General features: G+C 41.7%; 1 protein-coding gene across 2 annotated transcripts in view; it reads left to right on the top strand.

Annotated features, from left to right (window-relative positions):
• RRP7A (ribosomal RNA processing 7 homolog A) overlaps nt 1-18,860 on the top strand; it is a 65,059-nt gene that overhangs the window by 1,824 nt on the left and 44,375 nt on the right. Inside the window, exon 1 of one of the 2 annotated variants that reach the window (XM_075860038.1) lies at nt 1,689-1,764. The exons of the other annotated variant lie outside the window; for it this stretch is intronic. Coding sequence (XP_075716153.1) covers nt 1,734-1,764 — 31 coding nt within the window. The 5' untranslated portion in view covers nt 1,689-1,733. Of the gene's footprint in view, nt 1-1,688; nt 1,765-18,860 lie in introns of those variants that run through there. 2 annotated transcript variants of the gene reach the window in all.

Genomic DNA, 18,860 nt, shown 5'->3' with positions numbered 1-18,860 from the left:
GCTGCAATGTAGATTACAGTAACGTTTTTATTTTTAAAAAACGAGCATTTTTGGCCAAGTTATGACCATTTTCGTATTTATGCAAATGAGGCTTGCAAAAGTACAACTGGGCAGGTTGAAAAGTAAAAGTACAACTGGGCGTGTATTATGTGCGTACATCGGGGCGTGTTTACTACTTTTACTAGCTGGGCGTTCTGATGAGAAGTATCATCCACTTCTCTTCAGAACGCCCAGCTTCTGGCAGTGCAGATCTGTGACGTCACTCACAGGTCCTGCATCGTGTCGGCACCAGAGGCTACAGTTGATTCTGCAGCAGCATCAGCATTTGCAGGTAAGTAGCTACATCGACTTACCTGCAAACGCCGATGCTGCTGCAGAATCATCTGTAGCCTCTGGTGTCGATGTGTCCTCGCTCGTCTGACACGATGCAGGACCTGTGAGTGACGACACAGCGTGATCTCTGGAGAACACGGCTGTGTCTGCACTGCCAGAAGCTGGGCGTTCTGAAGAGAAGTGGATGATACTTCTATACACAACGCCCAGCTAGTAAAAGTAGTAAACACGCCCCGATGTACGCACATAATACACGCCCAGTTGTACTTTTACTTTTCAACACGCCCAGTTGTACTTTTGCAAGCCTCATTTGCATAAATACGAAAATGGTCATAACTTGGCCAAAAATGCTCGTTTTTTAAAAATAAAAACGTTACTGTAATCTACATTGCAGCGCCGATCTGCTGCAATAGCAGATAGGGGTTGCAAAATCTGGTGACAGAGCCTCTTTAAAAGACTTATCCCATGAATCATTTTCATACCAAAAGTCCTTAAATTTTGAGAATAGCAATTTTAAAGTTATTTGCAGTGTTTCTGGCATAAAAAAAAAAAATTACTTAAAAGATTACTATGCAGAAACCTGGCTGTGGGGCGAGTGACTAATCATTCGTGTCCACCAGCACTCCGCTCAGTAGGTAAATGTGCACAGTGCTACACTCTTTGAACACCAGGTGGCGCTGTACTTTTAAAAATAATTTTCAACTCTTTAGGCCTCGTGCACACTTCCGACACCGCTTTAACGGCCGTTTTTGACAGATCCGTGTACCCGTTTTAGCGGCTGTGTGCACTTCGTGTTTCCGTTTCCTAGCATGGTACTGTCCAGGGTGCTGAAAGAGTTAATGGGCTGCACTGATCGGCGGTAACTCTTTCAGCACCCTGGACAGTACCATGCTCGGCGCTCGGAAAATAAAATTTTAATGTAAAAGAATAATAAGTTCATACTTCCTTTCCTCCTGTCCGGCCTCCAGCGATGACGTTTCATCCATGTCGCTGCTGCAGCCAATCACAGGCTGTAGTGGCGGTCACGCACGTCAGGACGACGTCAGAAGGCCGGCCTCCAGGGATGACTCTTCATCCCACGTGACCGCCTCTGCAGCCATTCACAGGCTGCTGCGGCCTCTGCAGCCAATCAGAGGCTGCCGCGTCAGAAAGGAAGGTCGGACTGGAGGAAGAAGAGGGACTCGTCACCAAGACAACGACCGGGTACGTATGAAATGCTTTTTATTTTATTTTTATTCAGCAGCCTCTTTTCTCTATCAGTGATTGATAGAGATAAGTGGCTGCCGATTAATGTAATATTTCTGTAATGTATTTCAGCCCGGCCGCACGGATGCCTTCAGTTTTTTCGACGGCCCCATTGACTTGCATGGGCCTCAGGGAATCTCGGACCAAAGTAGGACATGCTCTACTTTGGATCGGAACGGAGCAACGGTACCGTCAAAAAAAAAAAAATGAAGTGTGCATGGCCCCATTGAAATGAATGGGTCAGGGTGCTAGCCGTCTGAAGGAAAAAACTGAAGAGGGCATGGGGCCTTACTGGCTCGTTTTTTTTCAATGATTTTAACCCATGACACGTGTGTGTGTGTGTGTGTGTGTGTGTATATATATATATATATATATATATATATATATACGCACACACGCGCGTGCCTCTGTTGGCTGAGCGTTCCCGTAAACAGCTTCATTTAACAAGAAAAACATCAATAAATAATTGGCGAAAATGACGTGGGGTCCCCCCCATTTTCATAACTAGCCAGATACAGTAAAGAAGCCGCAACTTGGCATTACCAGGGTGGGAAGGGCTACTGGTTTTGGCCCAACCTGGCCTAATAGTACAACATCACTACAGACTAGAGTGTACCCGGCTCTTCCTGGTACCCTGTTGGTGGTGGGTACCTGGGTAATAATAGGGGGGGGGGTAAGTGCTAGCCTTTTTACTGGCTAATACTAAGCCCCGCTTAGTGGACATCGTCAAACTGACAACTGCCATTAGTAAGGTGCTATTAAAGTATTAAAAAACCGAGACATAACTCCTTGTTCACAGAGGCTTTTGGCCGCTCGCGGGGAAAGAAAAGCGGCGTGTCCTATGTCGTCGCAGCTTCCGCCTCTGACCACCTATTGAAATTCATGGGAGGCAGAAAAAACCTTTTGGTACTCGTTTTCAAGCATTTTTCGTGGTGTTTTTTGCCCGCAGTCCTTGAATTAGCTTAAATGGCTGCAGGCAAAAACTGCCGTGAAAATCGGACAAAGAAGCGCAGGCAGTACAAAATTCGCCTCAAAATTCCTAAAGGAATGCGTAGGCAGATTTTTTTTTTCTGCCTGCAAAAAAACTGTGTGAACAGGGCCGAAGGTGTATTTACACAGCGCAGCTTTGCCATGTGGTTTGTGGCTGCACGGTGAAAATACATCAAAACTGCACTGCGTGAATACACCCTAAGAAAATCTTTTTTTATTGAAATAACTCCCCCCACAACCCTCGTTAACCATTTTATTTAAAACAAATATATAATCGAAGTAGTCCAACGAATCTACGACATAGTTCAAAAGGTCCAGCGGAACCTGCAAAACGAAACACCATTACTAAAAAAAAGTTAGCAATATGGAAAAAAAACAAAAAACTTCTACTCGCCTACATTAGTCTTCTGTTTCCCCCCCTGCACTGCAATAGAAACTAGACGTCAGTAAAAAATTTCCTTAGGGCATGTTTACACGGCGCTCAAAAAACTGTCAAATACACTTCTTGTGAAGCACTTTTTAATATACAGGCATCTTGAAGCGTTCTGTCCGTGCGTTTTGCACGTTTTTTGGCACATAATTAGGACTCCCACTGTTATGGCGCATTTTACTCTCCAAAGAATTGACCCGATGCCACTTTTCTTACACATGGTGTTTTTTTTAAAAAAACGCTTGCGTAAAAAAGGGAGTTGTATGCACTAACAGCGTGCTTTCCCATTGATGTAAATGGAAAGCTTAAGGGGAACCTGTCTCCAGCATTTCACCTATTGAACTTTACATATCCCTCACTGGCCGCTTCTATCAAAAGTTCATTGTCGTTATCCCTTCTCCTAAACTCCTCCGACTGTAAATAACGGTCTGCAAACATTTTGCGCCTTTTTATCGTAATAATCCGGTGTCCCTTTGTGCGCACACACCAGAAGAGGACATCAATGCACAAGCACGGGATTGAGTGTGCTGTGGAAAGTCGAGGAGCTGTCAATCAAAAGTAAGGAGGCGGAGTACACTCGGAAAGACTTGGGGAATGAAGATTTGACTCTTTTCAATCCAAGATATGACTTTTCTGCTCATTAGCATACGGTGTGGGAACACTAAAAACTGAATACTAAAGCTTCAGAGCCGACTAAGAAGACAATTATTGGTTATATAGAAATTATTTTCACCCACTACCATCTGGTATTGCTTGTTTAATAGGTGAAATGCTGGCGACAGGTTCCCTTTAATCAATAGTTTTTTGATGCGTTTTTCAGTGACTTAAAATGCACCAAAAGCTGCGTAAAATACACGCCGCGTGAACCAGTCAACTGAAAAGTCATTCACTACAGGGTTTTCCCTTTTGACTTTCATTATTCTAAGGCTATGTTCACACTGAGTTTTTTGACGAGTTTTTTTACGCGGCAACCGGCCCGAAAATGCCTCCCATTGATTTCAATGGGAGGCGGAGGCGTCTTTTTCCCGCGAGCGGTAAAACCGTCTCGCGGGAGAAAGGGACATGCCCTATCTTCGGGCGTTTATGCCTCTGACTGCCCATTGACTTCAATGGGAGGCAGAGAAAGTACATTTCGCAGCGTTTTATGCCCGCGGCGTGAAAATCGGCGTGCAGGGAGACAAGTCTGGCTCAAATTTCCAAAAGGAATTTTGAGGCAGAAATTCCGCCTGCAAAAAATCTCTGTGTAAACATAGCCTAAGAGTTTGTCCACACACAACGGACTTGCTGCAGAAAATTTCTGCAGCAATTTCGCTGGAATTCAAAGGCTTTCCGCTGCGGCAAATACGCACTATTTCCTGCGGTTTTTACAGCATTAAATGGTGCGGAAATTGCTACGTTTTTCCCAATGTTAGGAGATCGAGACATCTCTGAAAAACGCTGCAATTCTGTACACTTTCCGTAGCAGGAATTGACGCGCTGCGGTCCGAAAAATACGCACCGCAGGTCAATTTCGGCTCGAAAATCTTACGCTGCATGTGGATGAGATTTGTCTTATCCGCTATGCTGCTACTGTATTCTGCTGCGTTCTTTCCTTCTGGAAAAAAAACGGTAATTCCTGAGCGTGTGGATGAGCCCTTAGCCTTTTGGTGTGCCCTATATCTGCTGCCAGCTAGTATTGTACAATCTCTTCAAAAATGGAGACAATGCGGTTTCATCCTGTTTCTTGCTTGTTTTTTCTAATAAGGTATATATTTTTCACAGGACCTATTTAACCTATATATATACGGCACACGTTGGATAGGGGAGTATGTAGCGGGCTCACAGGCTAATGAATGGGATCCCGCTCGTTTAACCGGTTAAATGCCAAGGTCAATAGCGACCGCAGCATTTAAATGACTAAAAACGGAGGTGACACGCGCCCTGAGGCGCGATAGTGATGTGCCATTGGTTGGTATGCCAGCCTGTGGGCCTGATTAAGTCCCCCAGGTCTCAGGTCTACCATCTTTGTACTCCTCAGGCAGGGCTTCATAGGAGACTGTCCGTATCACGATATACTGCAATACGCTAATATTGCAGTATATCGTGCAAGCAATCCAGCGATCGCTGGTTAAAGTCCCCTAGGGGGACAAGTAAAACAGTAATTTATAAAGTTGTTGTTTTTTTTAATAACATTTTCCCTCAAGCACAATGTAAAAAAAAAAAATCAACAACGCATCCGTAGAAGTCTGAACTATTACAACATATCATTTAGTCCGCACGGTGAACGCCATAAAAAACGAAAAACTTTAGAATTGCTGTTTTGTGGTCACTTCATCTTCCACAAAACATTTAATAAAAAGTCTCATATACCAATAGAAACTACAGTTTGCCTCGCAAAAAATAAGCCCTCATATCGCTAAATTGGCGGAAAAATAAAGTTATGGCTCTCAGAATATGGCGACAAAACTCAATTTGTATTTTTAACAAACAGTTTTTCCCTTGTAAAAGTTGTAAAACATAAAAATTTTTTATAAATTTAGTATCGCTGTAATCTTATTGACCCGCAGAATAAACTTAGAGGCTCTGTCACCAGATTTTGCAGCCCCTATCTGCTATTGCAGCAGATAGGCGCTGCAATGTAGATTACAGTAACGTTTTTATTTTTAAAAAACTAGCATTTTTGGCCAAGTTATGACCATTTTTGTAGTTATGCAAATGAGGCTTGCAAAAGGTGTGTTTAAAAGTAAAAGTCCAAGTGGGCGTGTATTATGTGCGTACATCGGGGCGTTTTTAATACTTTTACTAGCTGGGCGCTCTGACGAGAAGTATCATCCACTTCTCTTCAGAACGCCCAGCTTCTGGCAGTGCAGATCTGTGACGTCACTCACAGGTCCTGCATCGTGTCGGACACATCGGCACCAGAGGCTACAGTTGATTCTGCAGCAGCATCGGCGTTAGCAGGTAAGTCGTTGTAGCTACTTTCCTGCAAACGCCGATGCTGCTGCAGAATCATCTGTAGCCTCTGGTGCCGATGTGTCCTCGCTCGTCTGACACGATGCAGGACCTGTGAGTGACGACACAGCGTGATCTCTTGAGAACACGCTGTGTCTGCACTGCCAGAAGCTGGGCGTTCTGAAGAAAAGTGGATGATACTTCTCATCAGAACGGCCAGCTAGTAAAAGTATTAAAAACGCCCCGATGTACGCACACAATACACGCCCACTTGGACTTTTACTTTTAAACACACCCACTTGGACTTTTGCAAGCCTCATTTGCATAACTACAAAAATGGTCATAACTTGGCCAAAAATGCTTGTTTTTTAAAAATAAAAACGTTATTGTAATCTACATTGCAGCGCCTATCTGCTGCAATAGCAGATAGGGGCTGCAAAATCTGGTGACAGAGCCTCTTTAACATGCTGTTTTTACGCATGTTGAATGCCATAGGAACAAAACCACCGAAAAGATTGAGGAATCGCTGTTATTTTTCCTATTTCACCCCACAAATATTTTTTTCCCCAGTTTTCCACCATGTTATATGGTACAATAAATGGTGCTGTGAAAATCTACATCTCGTCCCACTAAAAACAAGCCCTCATACGGTAATATTGATGGTAACATAAAAAAGTTATGGCTTCTGGAACGTGGGGAGGAAAAAAACGAAAGTGAAAATCCGAAAAATGGCTGCGGCGGGAAGGAGTTAAGAGGCTTTTAAAAATGTCCCTTTTAGGCATCATGCGCACGACCGTAATTTTCATCCGAAAATCGTTTCTATTGGCCACGTACATCTTTCCATATATTTACTGGTGTATGTCAGTGTCGTAGAAATGATCTGAAAATTATTGGAAATGTTCTATTTTTGTCTGTAATTGCAGCACGGACTCGCCCATAGAAGTCTACAGGCGCTTCCGCAATTGCGGACACCTATGTATATGACAGATGTGTATCTGTAGCAGTCAGATCCGTATTCCAGACAGCAAAATCCCTTCTGGTCGTATGCATGAGGCCTTAGTTTGTGCATTTTTATTTTTGAAGACATTGTCCCAGTTTATGCCCTTAACCCCTTCAGGACACAGCCGATTTTTTTCAAATCGGACATGTGTTACTTTGTGTGGTAATAACATCGGAATGCTTTTACCTATCTAAGCGATTCTGAGATTGTTTTCTCGTCACATGTTGTACTTTGTTAGTGAAAAAATGTGGTCGATTTAATTTCTGTATTTATTTCTGAAAAACACCAAAATGTAGAAAAAATTAGCAAAAATTAGTTTTTTTCTAAATTTAAACGTATCTGCTTGTAATAGTTCGTAATACCACGCAAAATAGTTACTAGTTAACATTTCCCATATGTCTACTTTATGTTTGCATCGTTTTTTGAATGTTCTTTTATTTTTCTAGGACGTTACAAGGCTTAGAACTTTAGCAGCAATTTCTCATATTTTAAAGACTATTTCAAAAGGCAATTTTTTCAGGGACCAGTTCAGTTCTGAAGTGGCTTTGGGTGCCTTATATATTAGAAAATCCCCAGAAGTCACCCTATTTTGAAAACTGCACCTGTCAAGTTATTCGAATCAGCATTCACAAAGTGCCCTTTAGGCTTTCACAGGAATTAACCGCCTAGTTTTGGCCTTAAGGCTCAGAGCCCATTTTTCAAATCTGACATATTTAACTTTATGTGGTAATAACGTCGGAATGCTTAAACCTACCCAAGCGATTCTGAGATTGTTTTCTCGTGACACATTGGGCTTCATGTTCGTGGTAAAATTTGGTCGATATATTCAGTGTTTATTGGTGAAAAATTGCAAAATGTAGAGAAAATTTTGAAAAAATTGCATTTTTCAGAATTTAAATGCATCTGCTTGTAAAACAGACGGTTATACCACCCAAAATAGTTACTAGTTCACATTTCCCATATGTCTACTTTAGATTGGCATCGTTTTTTGAACATTCTTTTATTTTTCTTGGACGTTACAAGGCATAGAACATAAACAGCAATTTCTCATATTTTTAAGAAAATTTTCAAAAGCCTTTTTTTTAAGGTACCTCTTGAGTTCTGAAGTGGCTTTGTGGGGCCTGTGTATTAGAAACCCTGATAAAACACCCCATTTTAAAAACTAGACCCCTCAAAGTATTCAAAACAGCATTTAGAAAGTTTTTTAACCCTTCAGGCATTTCACAGGAATTAAAGCAAAGTGGAGGTGAAATTTGCAAATTTCATTTTTCTTGCTGAATTTCAATTTTATTAATTTTTTTTTTCTGTAACACAGAAGGTTTTACCAGAGAAACACTACTAAATATGTATTGTCCAGATTCTGCAGTTTTTAGAAATGTCCCACATGTGGCCCTACTGCGCTCGTGGACTAAAACACAAGCCGTAGAAGCAAAGAAGCACCTAGTGCATTTTGAGTCCTCTTTTTTTATTAGAATATATTTTAGGCAGCATGCCAGGTTTGAAGAGGTGTTGAGGTGTCAAAACAGTAGGAATCCCCCAATAGTGACCCCATTTTGGAAACTACACCCCTCAAGGAATTCATTTAGGGTTGTTGTTAGCATTTTGACCGCACAGTTTTTTCACAGCACGTATTTGAATTGGGCTCTGAAATGAAAAAAAATGTCATTTTTTCCAATAAAATGTCATTTGTGATCAAAATTTGTTATTTTCACAGGGAACAAAATACCCCATTTTGTTGCCCAATTTGTCCTTAGTGTGGCAATACCCCATTTGTGGTGATAAACTGCCGTTTGGGCCCATGGGAGGGCTCAGAAGGAAAGGAGCGCTATATGTTTGTTGGAGTCCAGATTTTGTTGGATTGGTTTTCGGGTGCCATGTCGCATTTGCAGAGCCTCAGAGGTATCAAAGCAATGGAAACCCACCAAAAGTGACCCCATTTTGGAAACTACACCCCTCAAGGAATTCATTTATGGTTGTTGTTAGCATTTTGACCACACAATTTTTTCACAGCACCTATTTCAATTGGGCTGTGACATTAAAAAAATGAAATTTTTTCCAATAAGATGTAATTTTTTACCAAAATTTCTTATTTTCACAGGGAACAAAATACTAAATTTTGTTGCCCAATTTGTCCTGAGTGCGGCAATACCCCATTTGTGGTGATAAACTGCCGTTTGGGCCCATGGGAGGCCTCAGAATGGAAGGAGCGCTGTGTGTTCTTTGGAGTACAGATTTTGCTTGATTGGTTTTCGGGTGCCATGTCGCATTTGCAGAGCCCCAGAGGTATCAAAGCAATAGAAACCAACCACAAATGACCCCATTTTGGAAACTACACCCCTCAAGGAATTCATTTATGGGTGTTGTGACCATTTTGACCCCATAGTTTTTTCACAGAACTTATTTGAATTGGGCTGGGAATGAAAACAAAATTATTTTTTTTCAAATAATATGTAGTTTTGGCTGAAAATTTCTTATTTTCACAAGAAACAAAATACCCCATTCTGTTGCGCAATTTGTTCTGAGTGCCGCAATACCCCATTTGTTGTGATAAACTGCCGTTTGGGCCCATGGGAGGGCTCAGAAGGAAAGGACCACCATTTGGCCTACTGGGGATTTTCTAGTGCGAAGTCATGTATGCAGAAGCCCCTGAGGTACCAGTACAGTTGAAACCCGCAAGAAGTGACCCCGTTTTAAAAACGACACCCTTAAGGCATTCATCTAGAGGTGTAGTGAGCATTTTGACCGGAGACCTACACCCCATAAACTGTAATGTGGGTTCTCCCGGGTATGGCAATACCCTACATGTGGCTGTTATCAGCTGCCTGGACACACAGCAGGGCTCAGAGGGGAAAGACGAGGGGGGATAAGCTGTGCGGAGTGCATCAGGGTAAGTAAAATTGGGGTAAATTATAAACCAAGGGATGTATGATAAATTTTAAAACTGACTTTCATACAGAGCTCTGGTTATTTGGGACACGTGTCACATTGATATATTGTGTCATCCCTTATCGCCCTCTTATAGCAGACTTGGCACCTCTTTTGACTTTTTCCCTTCTTGCCAGTTTGGGGAACTTCTCCTGGAAAGTGTTGCCGCCCTGGTACGATGCATGTGGCCCCGCTTCCAGAAGTACTGGGTGCCCCCCCTTCTTGGTCCCTAAAGATTAGATTCTTGATAATCACCTCTTGAAATTCCAGGAAAGTTCCCGTCTGGCCTGCACATCGACATAGCATGTACGCATTGTACAATGCCATCTGTATGATGTGCCCGGCCAGCTTCTTATACCACACCGCATGGCGCTGTAGGGCTTCAGGGCTTGATCTTACAAGTCCATCCCTCCCATGTACCTATTGTAGTCCAGGATGCAGTCTGGTTTGGGGGTGGCCTTTCCTTCATATATCCTAAACCTGTAGGTATACCCTGATGCACTCTCACAGCTTATACATCTTCACGCCATACCTTGCCCTCTTACCCGGCAGGTACTCGCGGAATTGAACCCTCCCTTTAAAATGTACCAGGGACTCATCAATAGAAATACACTTCTCGGGGGTGTATGCTTGGGAAAACCGGGCACTGGAACGGTCTAATAGGGGTCTCAGTTTATACAAACGGTCAAAACTGGGGTCATCTCGGTGTGGGCACGGCTCATTATCAGTATAATGTAAGAAGCGAAGTATTGCCTCATTTATTTTATTTTTTTAGGTTCCAATTCAGTTCTGAAGTTGCTTTGAGGGGCCCATATATTAGAAACCCCTATCAAATACCCCATTTTAGAAACTAGACCCCTCAAAGTATTCACAACAGCATTTAGAAAGTTTATGAACCCTTTAGGTGTTTCACAAAAATTTAGAGCAAAGTAGAGGTGAAATTTACATATTTTTTTTTGTCAGAAAATCCTCTTTATACCATTTTTTTTATAACACAAAAGGATTTATCAGTGAAACGCAAATTAATACTTACTGCCCAGATTCTGCAGTTTTGAGAAATATCCCACATGTGGCCCTAGGGCGGTAATGGACTGAAGCACTGGCCTCCGAAGCAAAGGAGCACCTAGTGGATTTTGAAGCCTCTTTTTTATTAGGCACCATGTCCGGTTTGAAGAGGTCTTGTGGTGCCAAAACATTGGGAACCCCCCAAAAGTGACCCCAATTTGGAAACTAGACCCCTTGAGGAATCCATTGTAGTTTTCTTGGGGTGCATGCAGCTTTTTGATCAGTTTTTATTCTATTTTTAGGTGGCGTGGTGACTAAAAAACAGCAATTCTACTATTTTTTTTTTTTTGTCTTTTTTTTTTTTTTTTACAGCGTTCACCGTGCGCTATAAATGACATATTCACTTTATTCTGCGGGGCGATACCCTATGTTTATAGTTTTTTTTTATGTCTTATGGCGTTTGCACAATAAAATACGTTTTGTACTAAATCATTCACTTTTTGTGTTATCATATTCTAAGAGCCATAACTTTTTTATTTTTCAATCAATAAAGCCGTGCGAGGACTTATTTTTTGCGTAACGAACTGTAGTTTCGATCAGCACCATTTTTAGGTACAAGCGACTTTTTGATCTCTTTTTTATTCAATTTTTTGGGAGGTGAAGTGACCAAAGAATTGTGATTGTGGTTCGGTTTATTATTATTTTATTTTACGGCGTTCACCGTGCGGGATAAATAATGAAATAATTTTGTAGTTCAGGCCGTTACGGACGCGGCGATACCAATTATGTATAGTTTATTTGTTTATATATTTTTATTAATAATAAAGGACTGATAAGGGAAAAGGGGGGATTTTTACTTTTATTATTTTTAAATCTTTTATTTTCTTATTTTTACACATCTTTTTTTAACTTTTTTTTCACTTTATTACTTTGTCCCACTAGGGGACATGAGGGCAGGAGGCCCTGATCGCTATTCTAATACACTGCACTACATGCGTAGTGCAGTGTATTAGAACTGTCAGCTACTCACTGACAGCAAGCATAGTGGGTCCTGACGTTGTCAGGACCCACTAGGCTTCCATCTATGGCATAGCCGGACGCCATTGTTTGGTGTCCGGTTGCCATAGTCACCATCGCCGGCCGCTATCGCGTAGCAGGCCGGCGATGGCAGCTTAACCCCTAAAAAGCCGCGATCTCTATAGAACGCGGTTTTTAAGGGGTTAATCAGCGGGGACACAGCGATCGGTCCCCGCTGTAGGAGCTGTGACAGCTGCTGAACAAGACAGCAGCGTCACAGCTCCTGCATGTGTCGGGAGGACGGCCGAAACGGCCGTTACTCCCGAGACGTACTATTACGGCATGGAGCGCGAACGATACAGCTGCCATGACGTAATAGTACGTCAAGGAGCGGGAAGGGGTTAAAGCAAAGTAGAGGTGACATTTACAAATGTTATTTTTTTTTGGGCGAAATTCATTTTTAATAAAAAAAAACGCAGAAGGTTTTACCTGAGAAATGCAACTTGATTTTTTTTATTGCCCAGATTCTGCAGTTTTTAGAAATCTCCCACATGTGGCCCTAGTGTGCTAATTTACTGAAACACAGGCCTCAGAAGCAAAGGAGCACCCAGTGGATTTTGGGCCTCCCTTTTTTTTTTTTTTTTTTTAGAGTATATTTTAGGCACCGTGTCAGGTTTGAAGAGGTCTTGTGGTGCCAAAACAGTGGAAACGCCTCAAAAGTGGAAACTACATCTCTCAAGGAATTTATCTAGGGATATAGTTAGCATTTTGACCAAACCTATTTTTTCGGTAAATATATTGGAATTAGTCTGTAAAAATGAAAATATACAGTTTTTCTGAAAAAAACATAGAAATGTTTAATATTTACAAGGAATAACGAAGGAAATGCACCCCAACATTTGTAAAGCAATGTCTCCCGATTACGGCAATACGCCATTTGTGGTAATCTGCTGATTTGACCCACAGCAGGGCTCAGAAGGGAAGGAGCACCATTTGGATTTTGGCGCCCAGATTTTGCTGGATTGGTTTTCGGTGCCATGTCGCGTTTGCAATGCCCTGGAGGGACCAAAACAGTGGAAACCCCCAAATTTACCCCATTTTGTTAACACCCCTCAAGGAATTTTTCTAGGGGTATAGTGAGCATTTAGACCCCATGGGTCTTCTGCAGAATTTATTAGAATTAGGCCGCGAAAATGAATATCACAATTTTTTTCCACTAAAATGTTGCATTTTCTAATTTTCACAAGGGATAAAGGAGAAAAAAACAACCAATTTTTGTAAAGCAATTTCTCCCGAGTACGGAAATACCCCACATAGTCAGATTTTTTTTTAATTAGAAATGAATTAACCCTTTCAGGACTGATCCATTTTTTGCTTTCTTCGTTTTTCACTCCCCACGTTCTTAGAGCCGTAACTTTTTTCTTTTTCTGTCAATCCAGCGGTGTGAGGGCTTATTTCTTACGGGTGGAGCTGTAGTTTCTATTGAGACCATTTTAAGTGCCATAAAATGTACTGGGAAACTGAAAAAAATTATTTTCGGGCTGATATAGGAAAAAAATCTGATTCCACTTTTTGGGGTTTTAGTTTTTACAGCTTTCACCGTGTGGTAAAAACGAAAACGTTACTTTATTCTACGGCTCAATACAATTACGGTGATACCAAATTTATATAGATTTTTCAAAAATATTATTCTACTTTTACAAAGAAATCTAATTGTTAAAATAAAAATTGTTTTGTTTCACCACATTCTGAGAGCCGTAACTTTTTTTTATTTTTTGGTTGATTGACCGGTTGGTAGGTCTCCTTTTTTGCGGTACGAACTGTAGTTTTTATTGGTACCATTTTTTTGTTACATAAAAAGTGATCCAAAAGTTCTATTTCATTTTTTTTTTGAGAGCTAGTTACAAAAAAAACAGCGATTTTGGCAGTTTAAATTATTTTAAGTTTTTTTTACAGTGTTCACCGTGTGAGTTAAATAATGGTATATTGTAATAGTTCGGCCTTTTACGGACGTATCGATACCAATTTTGTTCATTTTTTTACATTACTTTAGAAGAAAAATGGGAAAAGGGTTTTTTTTTAACTTTAAACTTTTTTCTTTCTCACTACTAATAACTTTCACACGAGCACATTACGTCCGTAATGGATGGACGTATTTCGGCCACAAGTCCCGGACCGAACACACCGCAGGGAGCCGGGCTCCTAGCATCATAGTTATGTACGATACTAGGAGTCCCTACCTCGCTGCGGGACAACTGTCCAGTACTGTAATCGTGTTTTCAGTACGAGACAGTTGTCCTGCAGGGAGGCAGGGACTCCTAGCATCGTACATAACTATCACGCTAGGAGCCCAGCTGCCTGAACTGTGTTCGGTCCGGGACTTGCGGCCGAAATACGTTCCGTCCATTACGGACGTAACATGGTCGTGTGAACCCAGCCTAATTCTTCTACACATTTTATTAGTCCCCTTAGGGGACTTGAAACAGCGATCATTGGATTGCTGGTACAATATACTGCAATACTAATGTATTGCAGTATATTGTTATTTTTACAGGTTTCTGTAACCGTACGATCGCACGTAATACACAGCTGACACCCGCAGTGTATGGAGCGGGCTCCGCATGTGAGCCCGCTCCATACATCAACCCCCGCACCATGGCGTTCTATGAAGTCATAGTGCGCAAAGGGGTTAATGCACAGCGGATGGTGTGAATATTGCAATTTTCCACTGGTATGCCATTTTAGTGCATAATATGTCGTGCCCAGTTTGTGCCACTAAAGACAAATACCTCATAAAACGTTAAGCGGGTTCTCTCAGGTATGGCGTTGCCCTATATGTGGGCGTAAACCGCTGTAGGGCTCAGAAGGGAAAGGGCGGCATTTGCCACGCAGATTTTGCTTGGTAGTAGTTCTGTTGGGGTTTTGCTGGTATTTCAGTTTATAATGTGGGTGCATATGTAATATGTGCGGAGTACATCAGGGCATAATAAGAGGGTATAATAATGCAGTAAATAAATAATAATTCATAGATCTGTGGCCAGTGTCGCACTGATAAATGGCGCCCGATCTTATCCGATTTTGGAACACTCTGCACATTTTGCCTCGCCCTATTCTGAGAGCCAGAACTTCTTTTTTTTTTTCACCACCGGAGCTGTGTGAGGGCTTATTTGTTGCGGGACAATCTGTACTTTTCATTGGTAACATTTTGGGGTACATGCGATTTTATTATTTATTTTTTATCACTTTTTATGCAATTTTTTGCAAGCCGGGTGACCAAAAACTGTTTTTTAGTTTGATTTTTTACAGCATTCACCGTGTGCCATAAATGACAGTTTTACTTTATTTTGCGGGTCGGTACAATTACGGCGATACCATATGTATTATAGTTTTTTTTTAATGTTTTACAGCGTTTGCGCAATAAAATCACTTTTTATTTATTTTCTGTCACCATATTCTGAGAGCCATAACTGTTTTTTAATTTTTTCGTCAAAAAAACTGTAAGGGCTTGTTTTTTGCGGGACGGTTTGTAGTTTTTATCGGTACTATTTTCGGGTAGATCAGACTTTTTGATCCCTCTTTATTCTCTATTTTGGGGTACGGTGTAGACCAAAAAATAGCGATTCTGTAGTTTTTTATTGATTTTTATTTTGGGTTGTTCATTGTGTGGGAAAAATAACATTATAGTTTGGGTCGTTATGAACGCGGTGATAACAAATATTTGTACTTTTTTTAATGTGTTCATTTTTTTCCTATAATGAAAGTCTTATTACATGAAAAAAATGCATTTTTTTTGTTTATATAACTTATAACTTATAACTTTTATTTTTACACTTTTTTTTAAAACATATTTATGAATTTTTTTTACTTGTCCCACTAGGGGACATTTAGACTTGCAGCTTTGATCGCTGCTAGAGTACATTACACTACCTACATAGTGTAATGTATTCTAACTGTCATTGTGACGTGACAGTCACACTGACAGGAGGACCGGCCGGAGGCTGCTCCTCCAAGGCTTCCATACATGGCAACCCAGAGGTCATTGTCTGGCCTCCGATTGCCATGACAAGCATCGGCAGCCCCCACGATGCCGATGTGCTTCAAACCCCTTAAATGCAGCGAACGCAATCTGTCGCCACATTTATGGGGTTAACTGCCGAAATCAGCGGCGATGGTCCGCTGACCGGCAAGAGTGGAGTGTCAGCTGTCGGGGACAGCTGACCTGCAGGTTCCCGGACACTGTCCGTTAAGACAGTGTGCGCCGGCAACTACTCCGCAACTGTAAGTCCTGATGCGGGAATCAAGCCCTCTGCAGGACGTACAGTAGCGGCGCAGCGCGTGAAGAGGTTAAGGTCATACCATAGCCCATGAAAATTAGCCTTTCTGAAGTTTAGTGTTTTTGTAGGTACTCTACCAAACCTCTTATTAACCCGTTATCGCAAGTTGACGCCACTACGTCATGGTTTGCACTGCCTTAAAGGAACAGTGTCACCAAAAAAAAAATTTTTTATAACAGTTTGATGTTAGTGTTTTATTAAAAACGTTTGTATTTATTTGTGTGTTTGTGTGTTACTTTTTTTTATTTTTACACTTTTTCTTCCCTATGGGGGCTGGCATTTTTTTTTCCCATTTCTGTATGTGTCGATTAACGACACATACAGACATAGAATACGGCAGCTCCAGTCCCATAGGGAATGCGAACGGGGCCCGTTCCATCCAATATGGTGTACGCCGTCTGTGTGGGAACGGCGCATGCGCCGCTCCCACACAGTCCAATTTAAAATGCGCGCAGTCCGGCGCCATTTTCCTGTGGACCGGAAGTCGCGGCCGGACAGTAAAATTACTACTTCCGGTCGCGGCTTCCGGACTTGTGCACATGGAGCAGCGGAGGGAGCGGCGGCGACTGGAGCAGGTAAGTAATTTCTATGTATGTTCGTGTTTTACTGTGTGTTTACTAGTGTATGTTAACCTACTACACTGTGTGTTAGCTCAAAAAATGGCGACACACAGTGTAGGAGGTTAGACCGTTCAATCCCCTCGTTTCTCCCGGCACTAGCCAGGATAAAGGAGGGGGGGATTCTGAGAGCTCACTAGAGCGAGGGATTTTTTCCCAATTTTGCAGCATAAAGCAATGTGGTTGCTTTACCACATGCAATGCTGCAATTTTGGGAATTGCTCCATCTAGTGACCAGCAATGGGAAATATTATAAATTTGAATCCAATTGAATCCAATTTATAATATTTCCTGACTCGTGAAAAAATAAAAAAAATTAGAACAATGTTTAATCACCCACACACTAATTGTTTAACTAAAAAAAAACAACACATTTTTTGCTAACACATTCCCTTTAAGGTGCCATGAAGTACAGTTACGTCATGGTTTTGTTCTGTCACCAGGTCAAAAGTCACGGACAGCCGATAGTCACTTTGATGTGGTGGGGAACTAATCGCGGCGCCTTATTATAGGAAAAAAGTGAAACCGTTGAAAGTGCACATTTGGTATACAACTGTTATTTTTCCCGCACGGCGAATACCGCAAAAAAATAATATACAATCTAGAATCGCCATTTTTTTTGGGTTACCACTCCAAAAACATAGAATAAAAAGTCACAGGTACACCAAAATAGTACCAATAGAAACTACAGCACCTCCCGCATAAAACCAGCCCTTTTGCTACTTTTTTGACTGAAAAATAAAAAGTTATGGCTCTCAGAATATGGAGACTCAAATAATTTGTGTTTAAAAAAACAACATTGCAAAACATAAACTATACATATGGTATCGCCGTTATCGTATCGACCCACAGAATAAAGTAAAATTGTCATTTATAGCAGACGGTGAACACTGGCAAAAAAAAAAGAATAAAAATCATTGGCAGAATTGCAAATTTTTGGTCACCTTTCTTACCAAAAAATGAAATAAAAAGTGATAAAAAAAATTGCATGTGTACTAAAATGGTACGCAACAAATAAGCTCTAACACCGCTCCATTCGCAAAAAAAAAAAAAGTTCTGGCTCTCCGAATATGGCGACGCAAAATGTGCAGACGGTGTTCCTAAAACGGATAGGATTGGGCACCATATATCAGTACGACACTGGCCACATATCTGTGGATTATTTTTTTTACCGCATGACTATACTGTTCTTATACCCTTATGTACTCTGCAGTTTTACATATGCCCCCTTAGTATAAACGCATATATCTATATTCCAGTACATTAGCCTGTGTACGGATAGTACACAGGCAGTTGTTAGGACAGACCTAAGTATGCCCTAAGAACAGGAAATATTGTTAGACAGCCCTTGGATCTTTCAATGGACCCTGGGCTGTCTGCCCATATATGGTATGTCCCTCAATCGCGTCACAGGGATTCCTGTGATGCGATCCAAGGGGTACCCCCCCCCCCCCCCATCTCATTTTCCCCTGAATGCTGCAGTCAGCTTTGATCGCAGCATTCAGGGGAATAGTGGCGGAGAGGATTCTCTTATCTCCGCCGTTATAGAGCGGGGCTACAGCTGTGTAATACAGCCATTGCCCCGCTCCTGACGTTTAGTGCGTGCGTGGTCAGCATGAGGTGATGCGGCCGGTGCCGCACTAATAAGCGGCGGCGCAGGTGTTTTGCAGTTGGCCCGCTATGTTCTGTTTTCATTGCCGACTCTCATTAGTGCAGCGCTGGCCGCATCGCATCATCCTGACAGCGCGTACTTGTCAGGACTCAGGAGCGGGGCAATGGCTGTATTACACAGCCGCAGCCCCGCTCTCATACATTCATGTGTTACTATACTTAGATGTGCGGCCGCACAGCTAAGTAATGAAATAACGGTATCGAACCGTTTGGGGATGCACTGTATCGGAATAGTATCAAAGTTTCGATGCATCGTGCATCCCTAGGGCCAATGCTGCGAAAATTGCCAAAATAGGCCTCAAATGTGCATCGTGCTCTTTCCTTCTGAGCCCTGTCATACTGTCATATGTCCATGCAAATCA

This window comes from Rhinoderma darwinii, chromosome 3 (assembly GCF_050947455.1).
Source record: "Rhinoderma darwinii isolate aRhiDar2 chromosome 3, aRhiDar2.hap1, whole genome shotgun sequence".
Classification (NCBI taxonomy): domain Eukaryota; kingdom Metazoa; phylum Chordata; class Amphibia; order Anura; family Rhinodermatidae; genus Rhinoderma; species Rhinoderma darwinii.
This window is presented reverse-complemented; position numbering and strand designations above follow the sequence as displayed.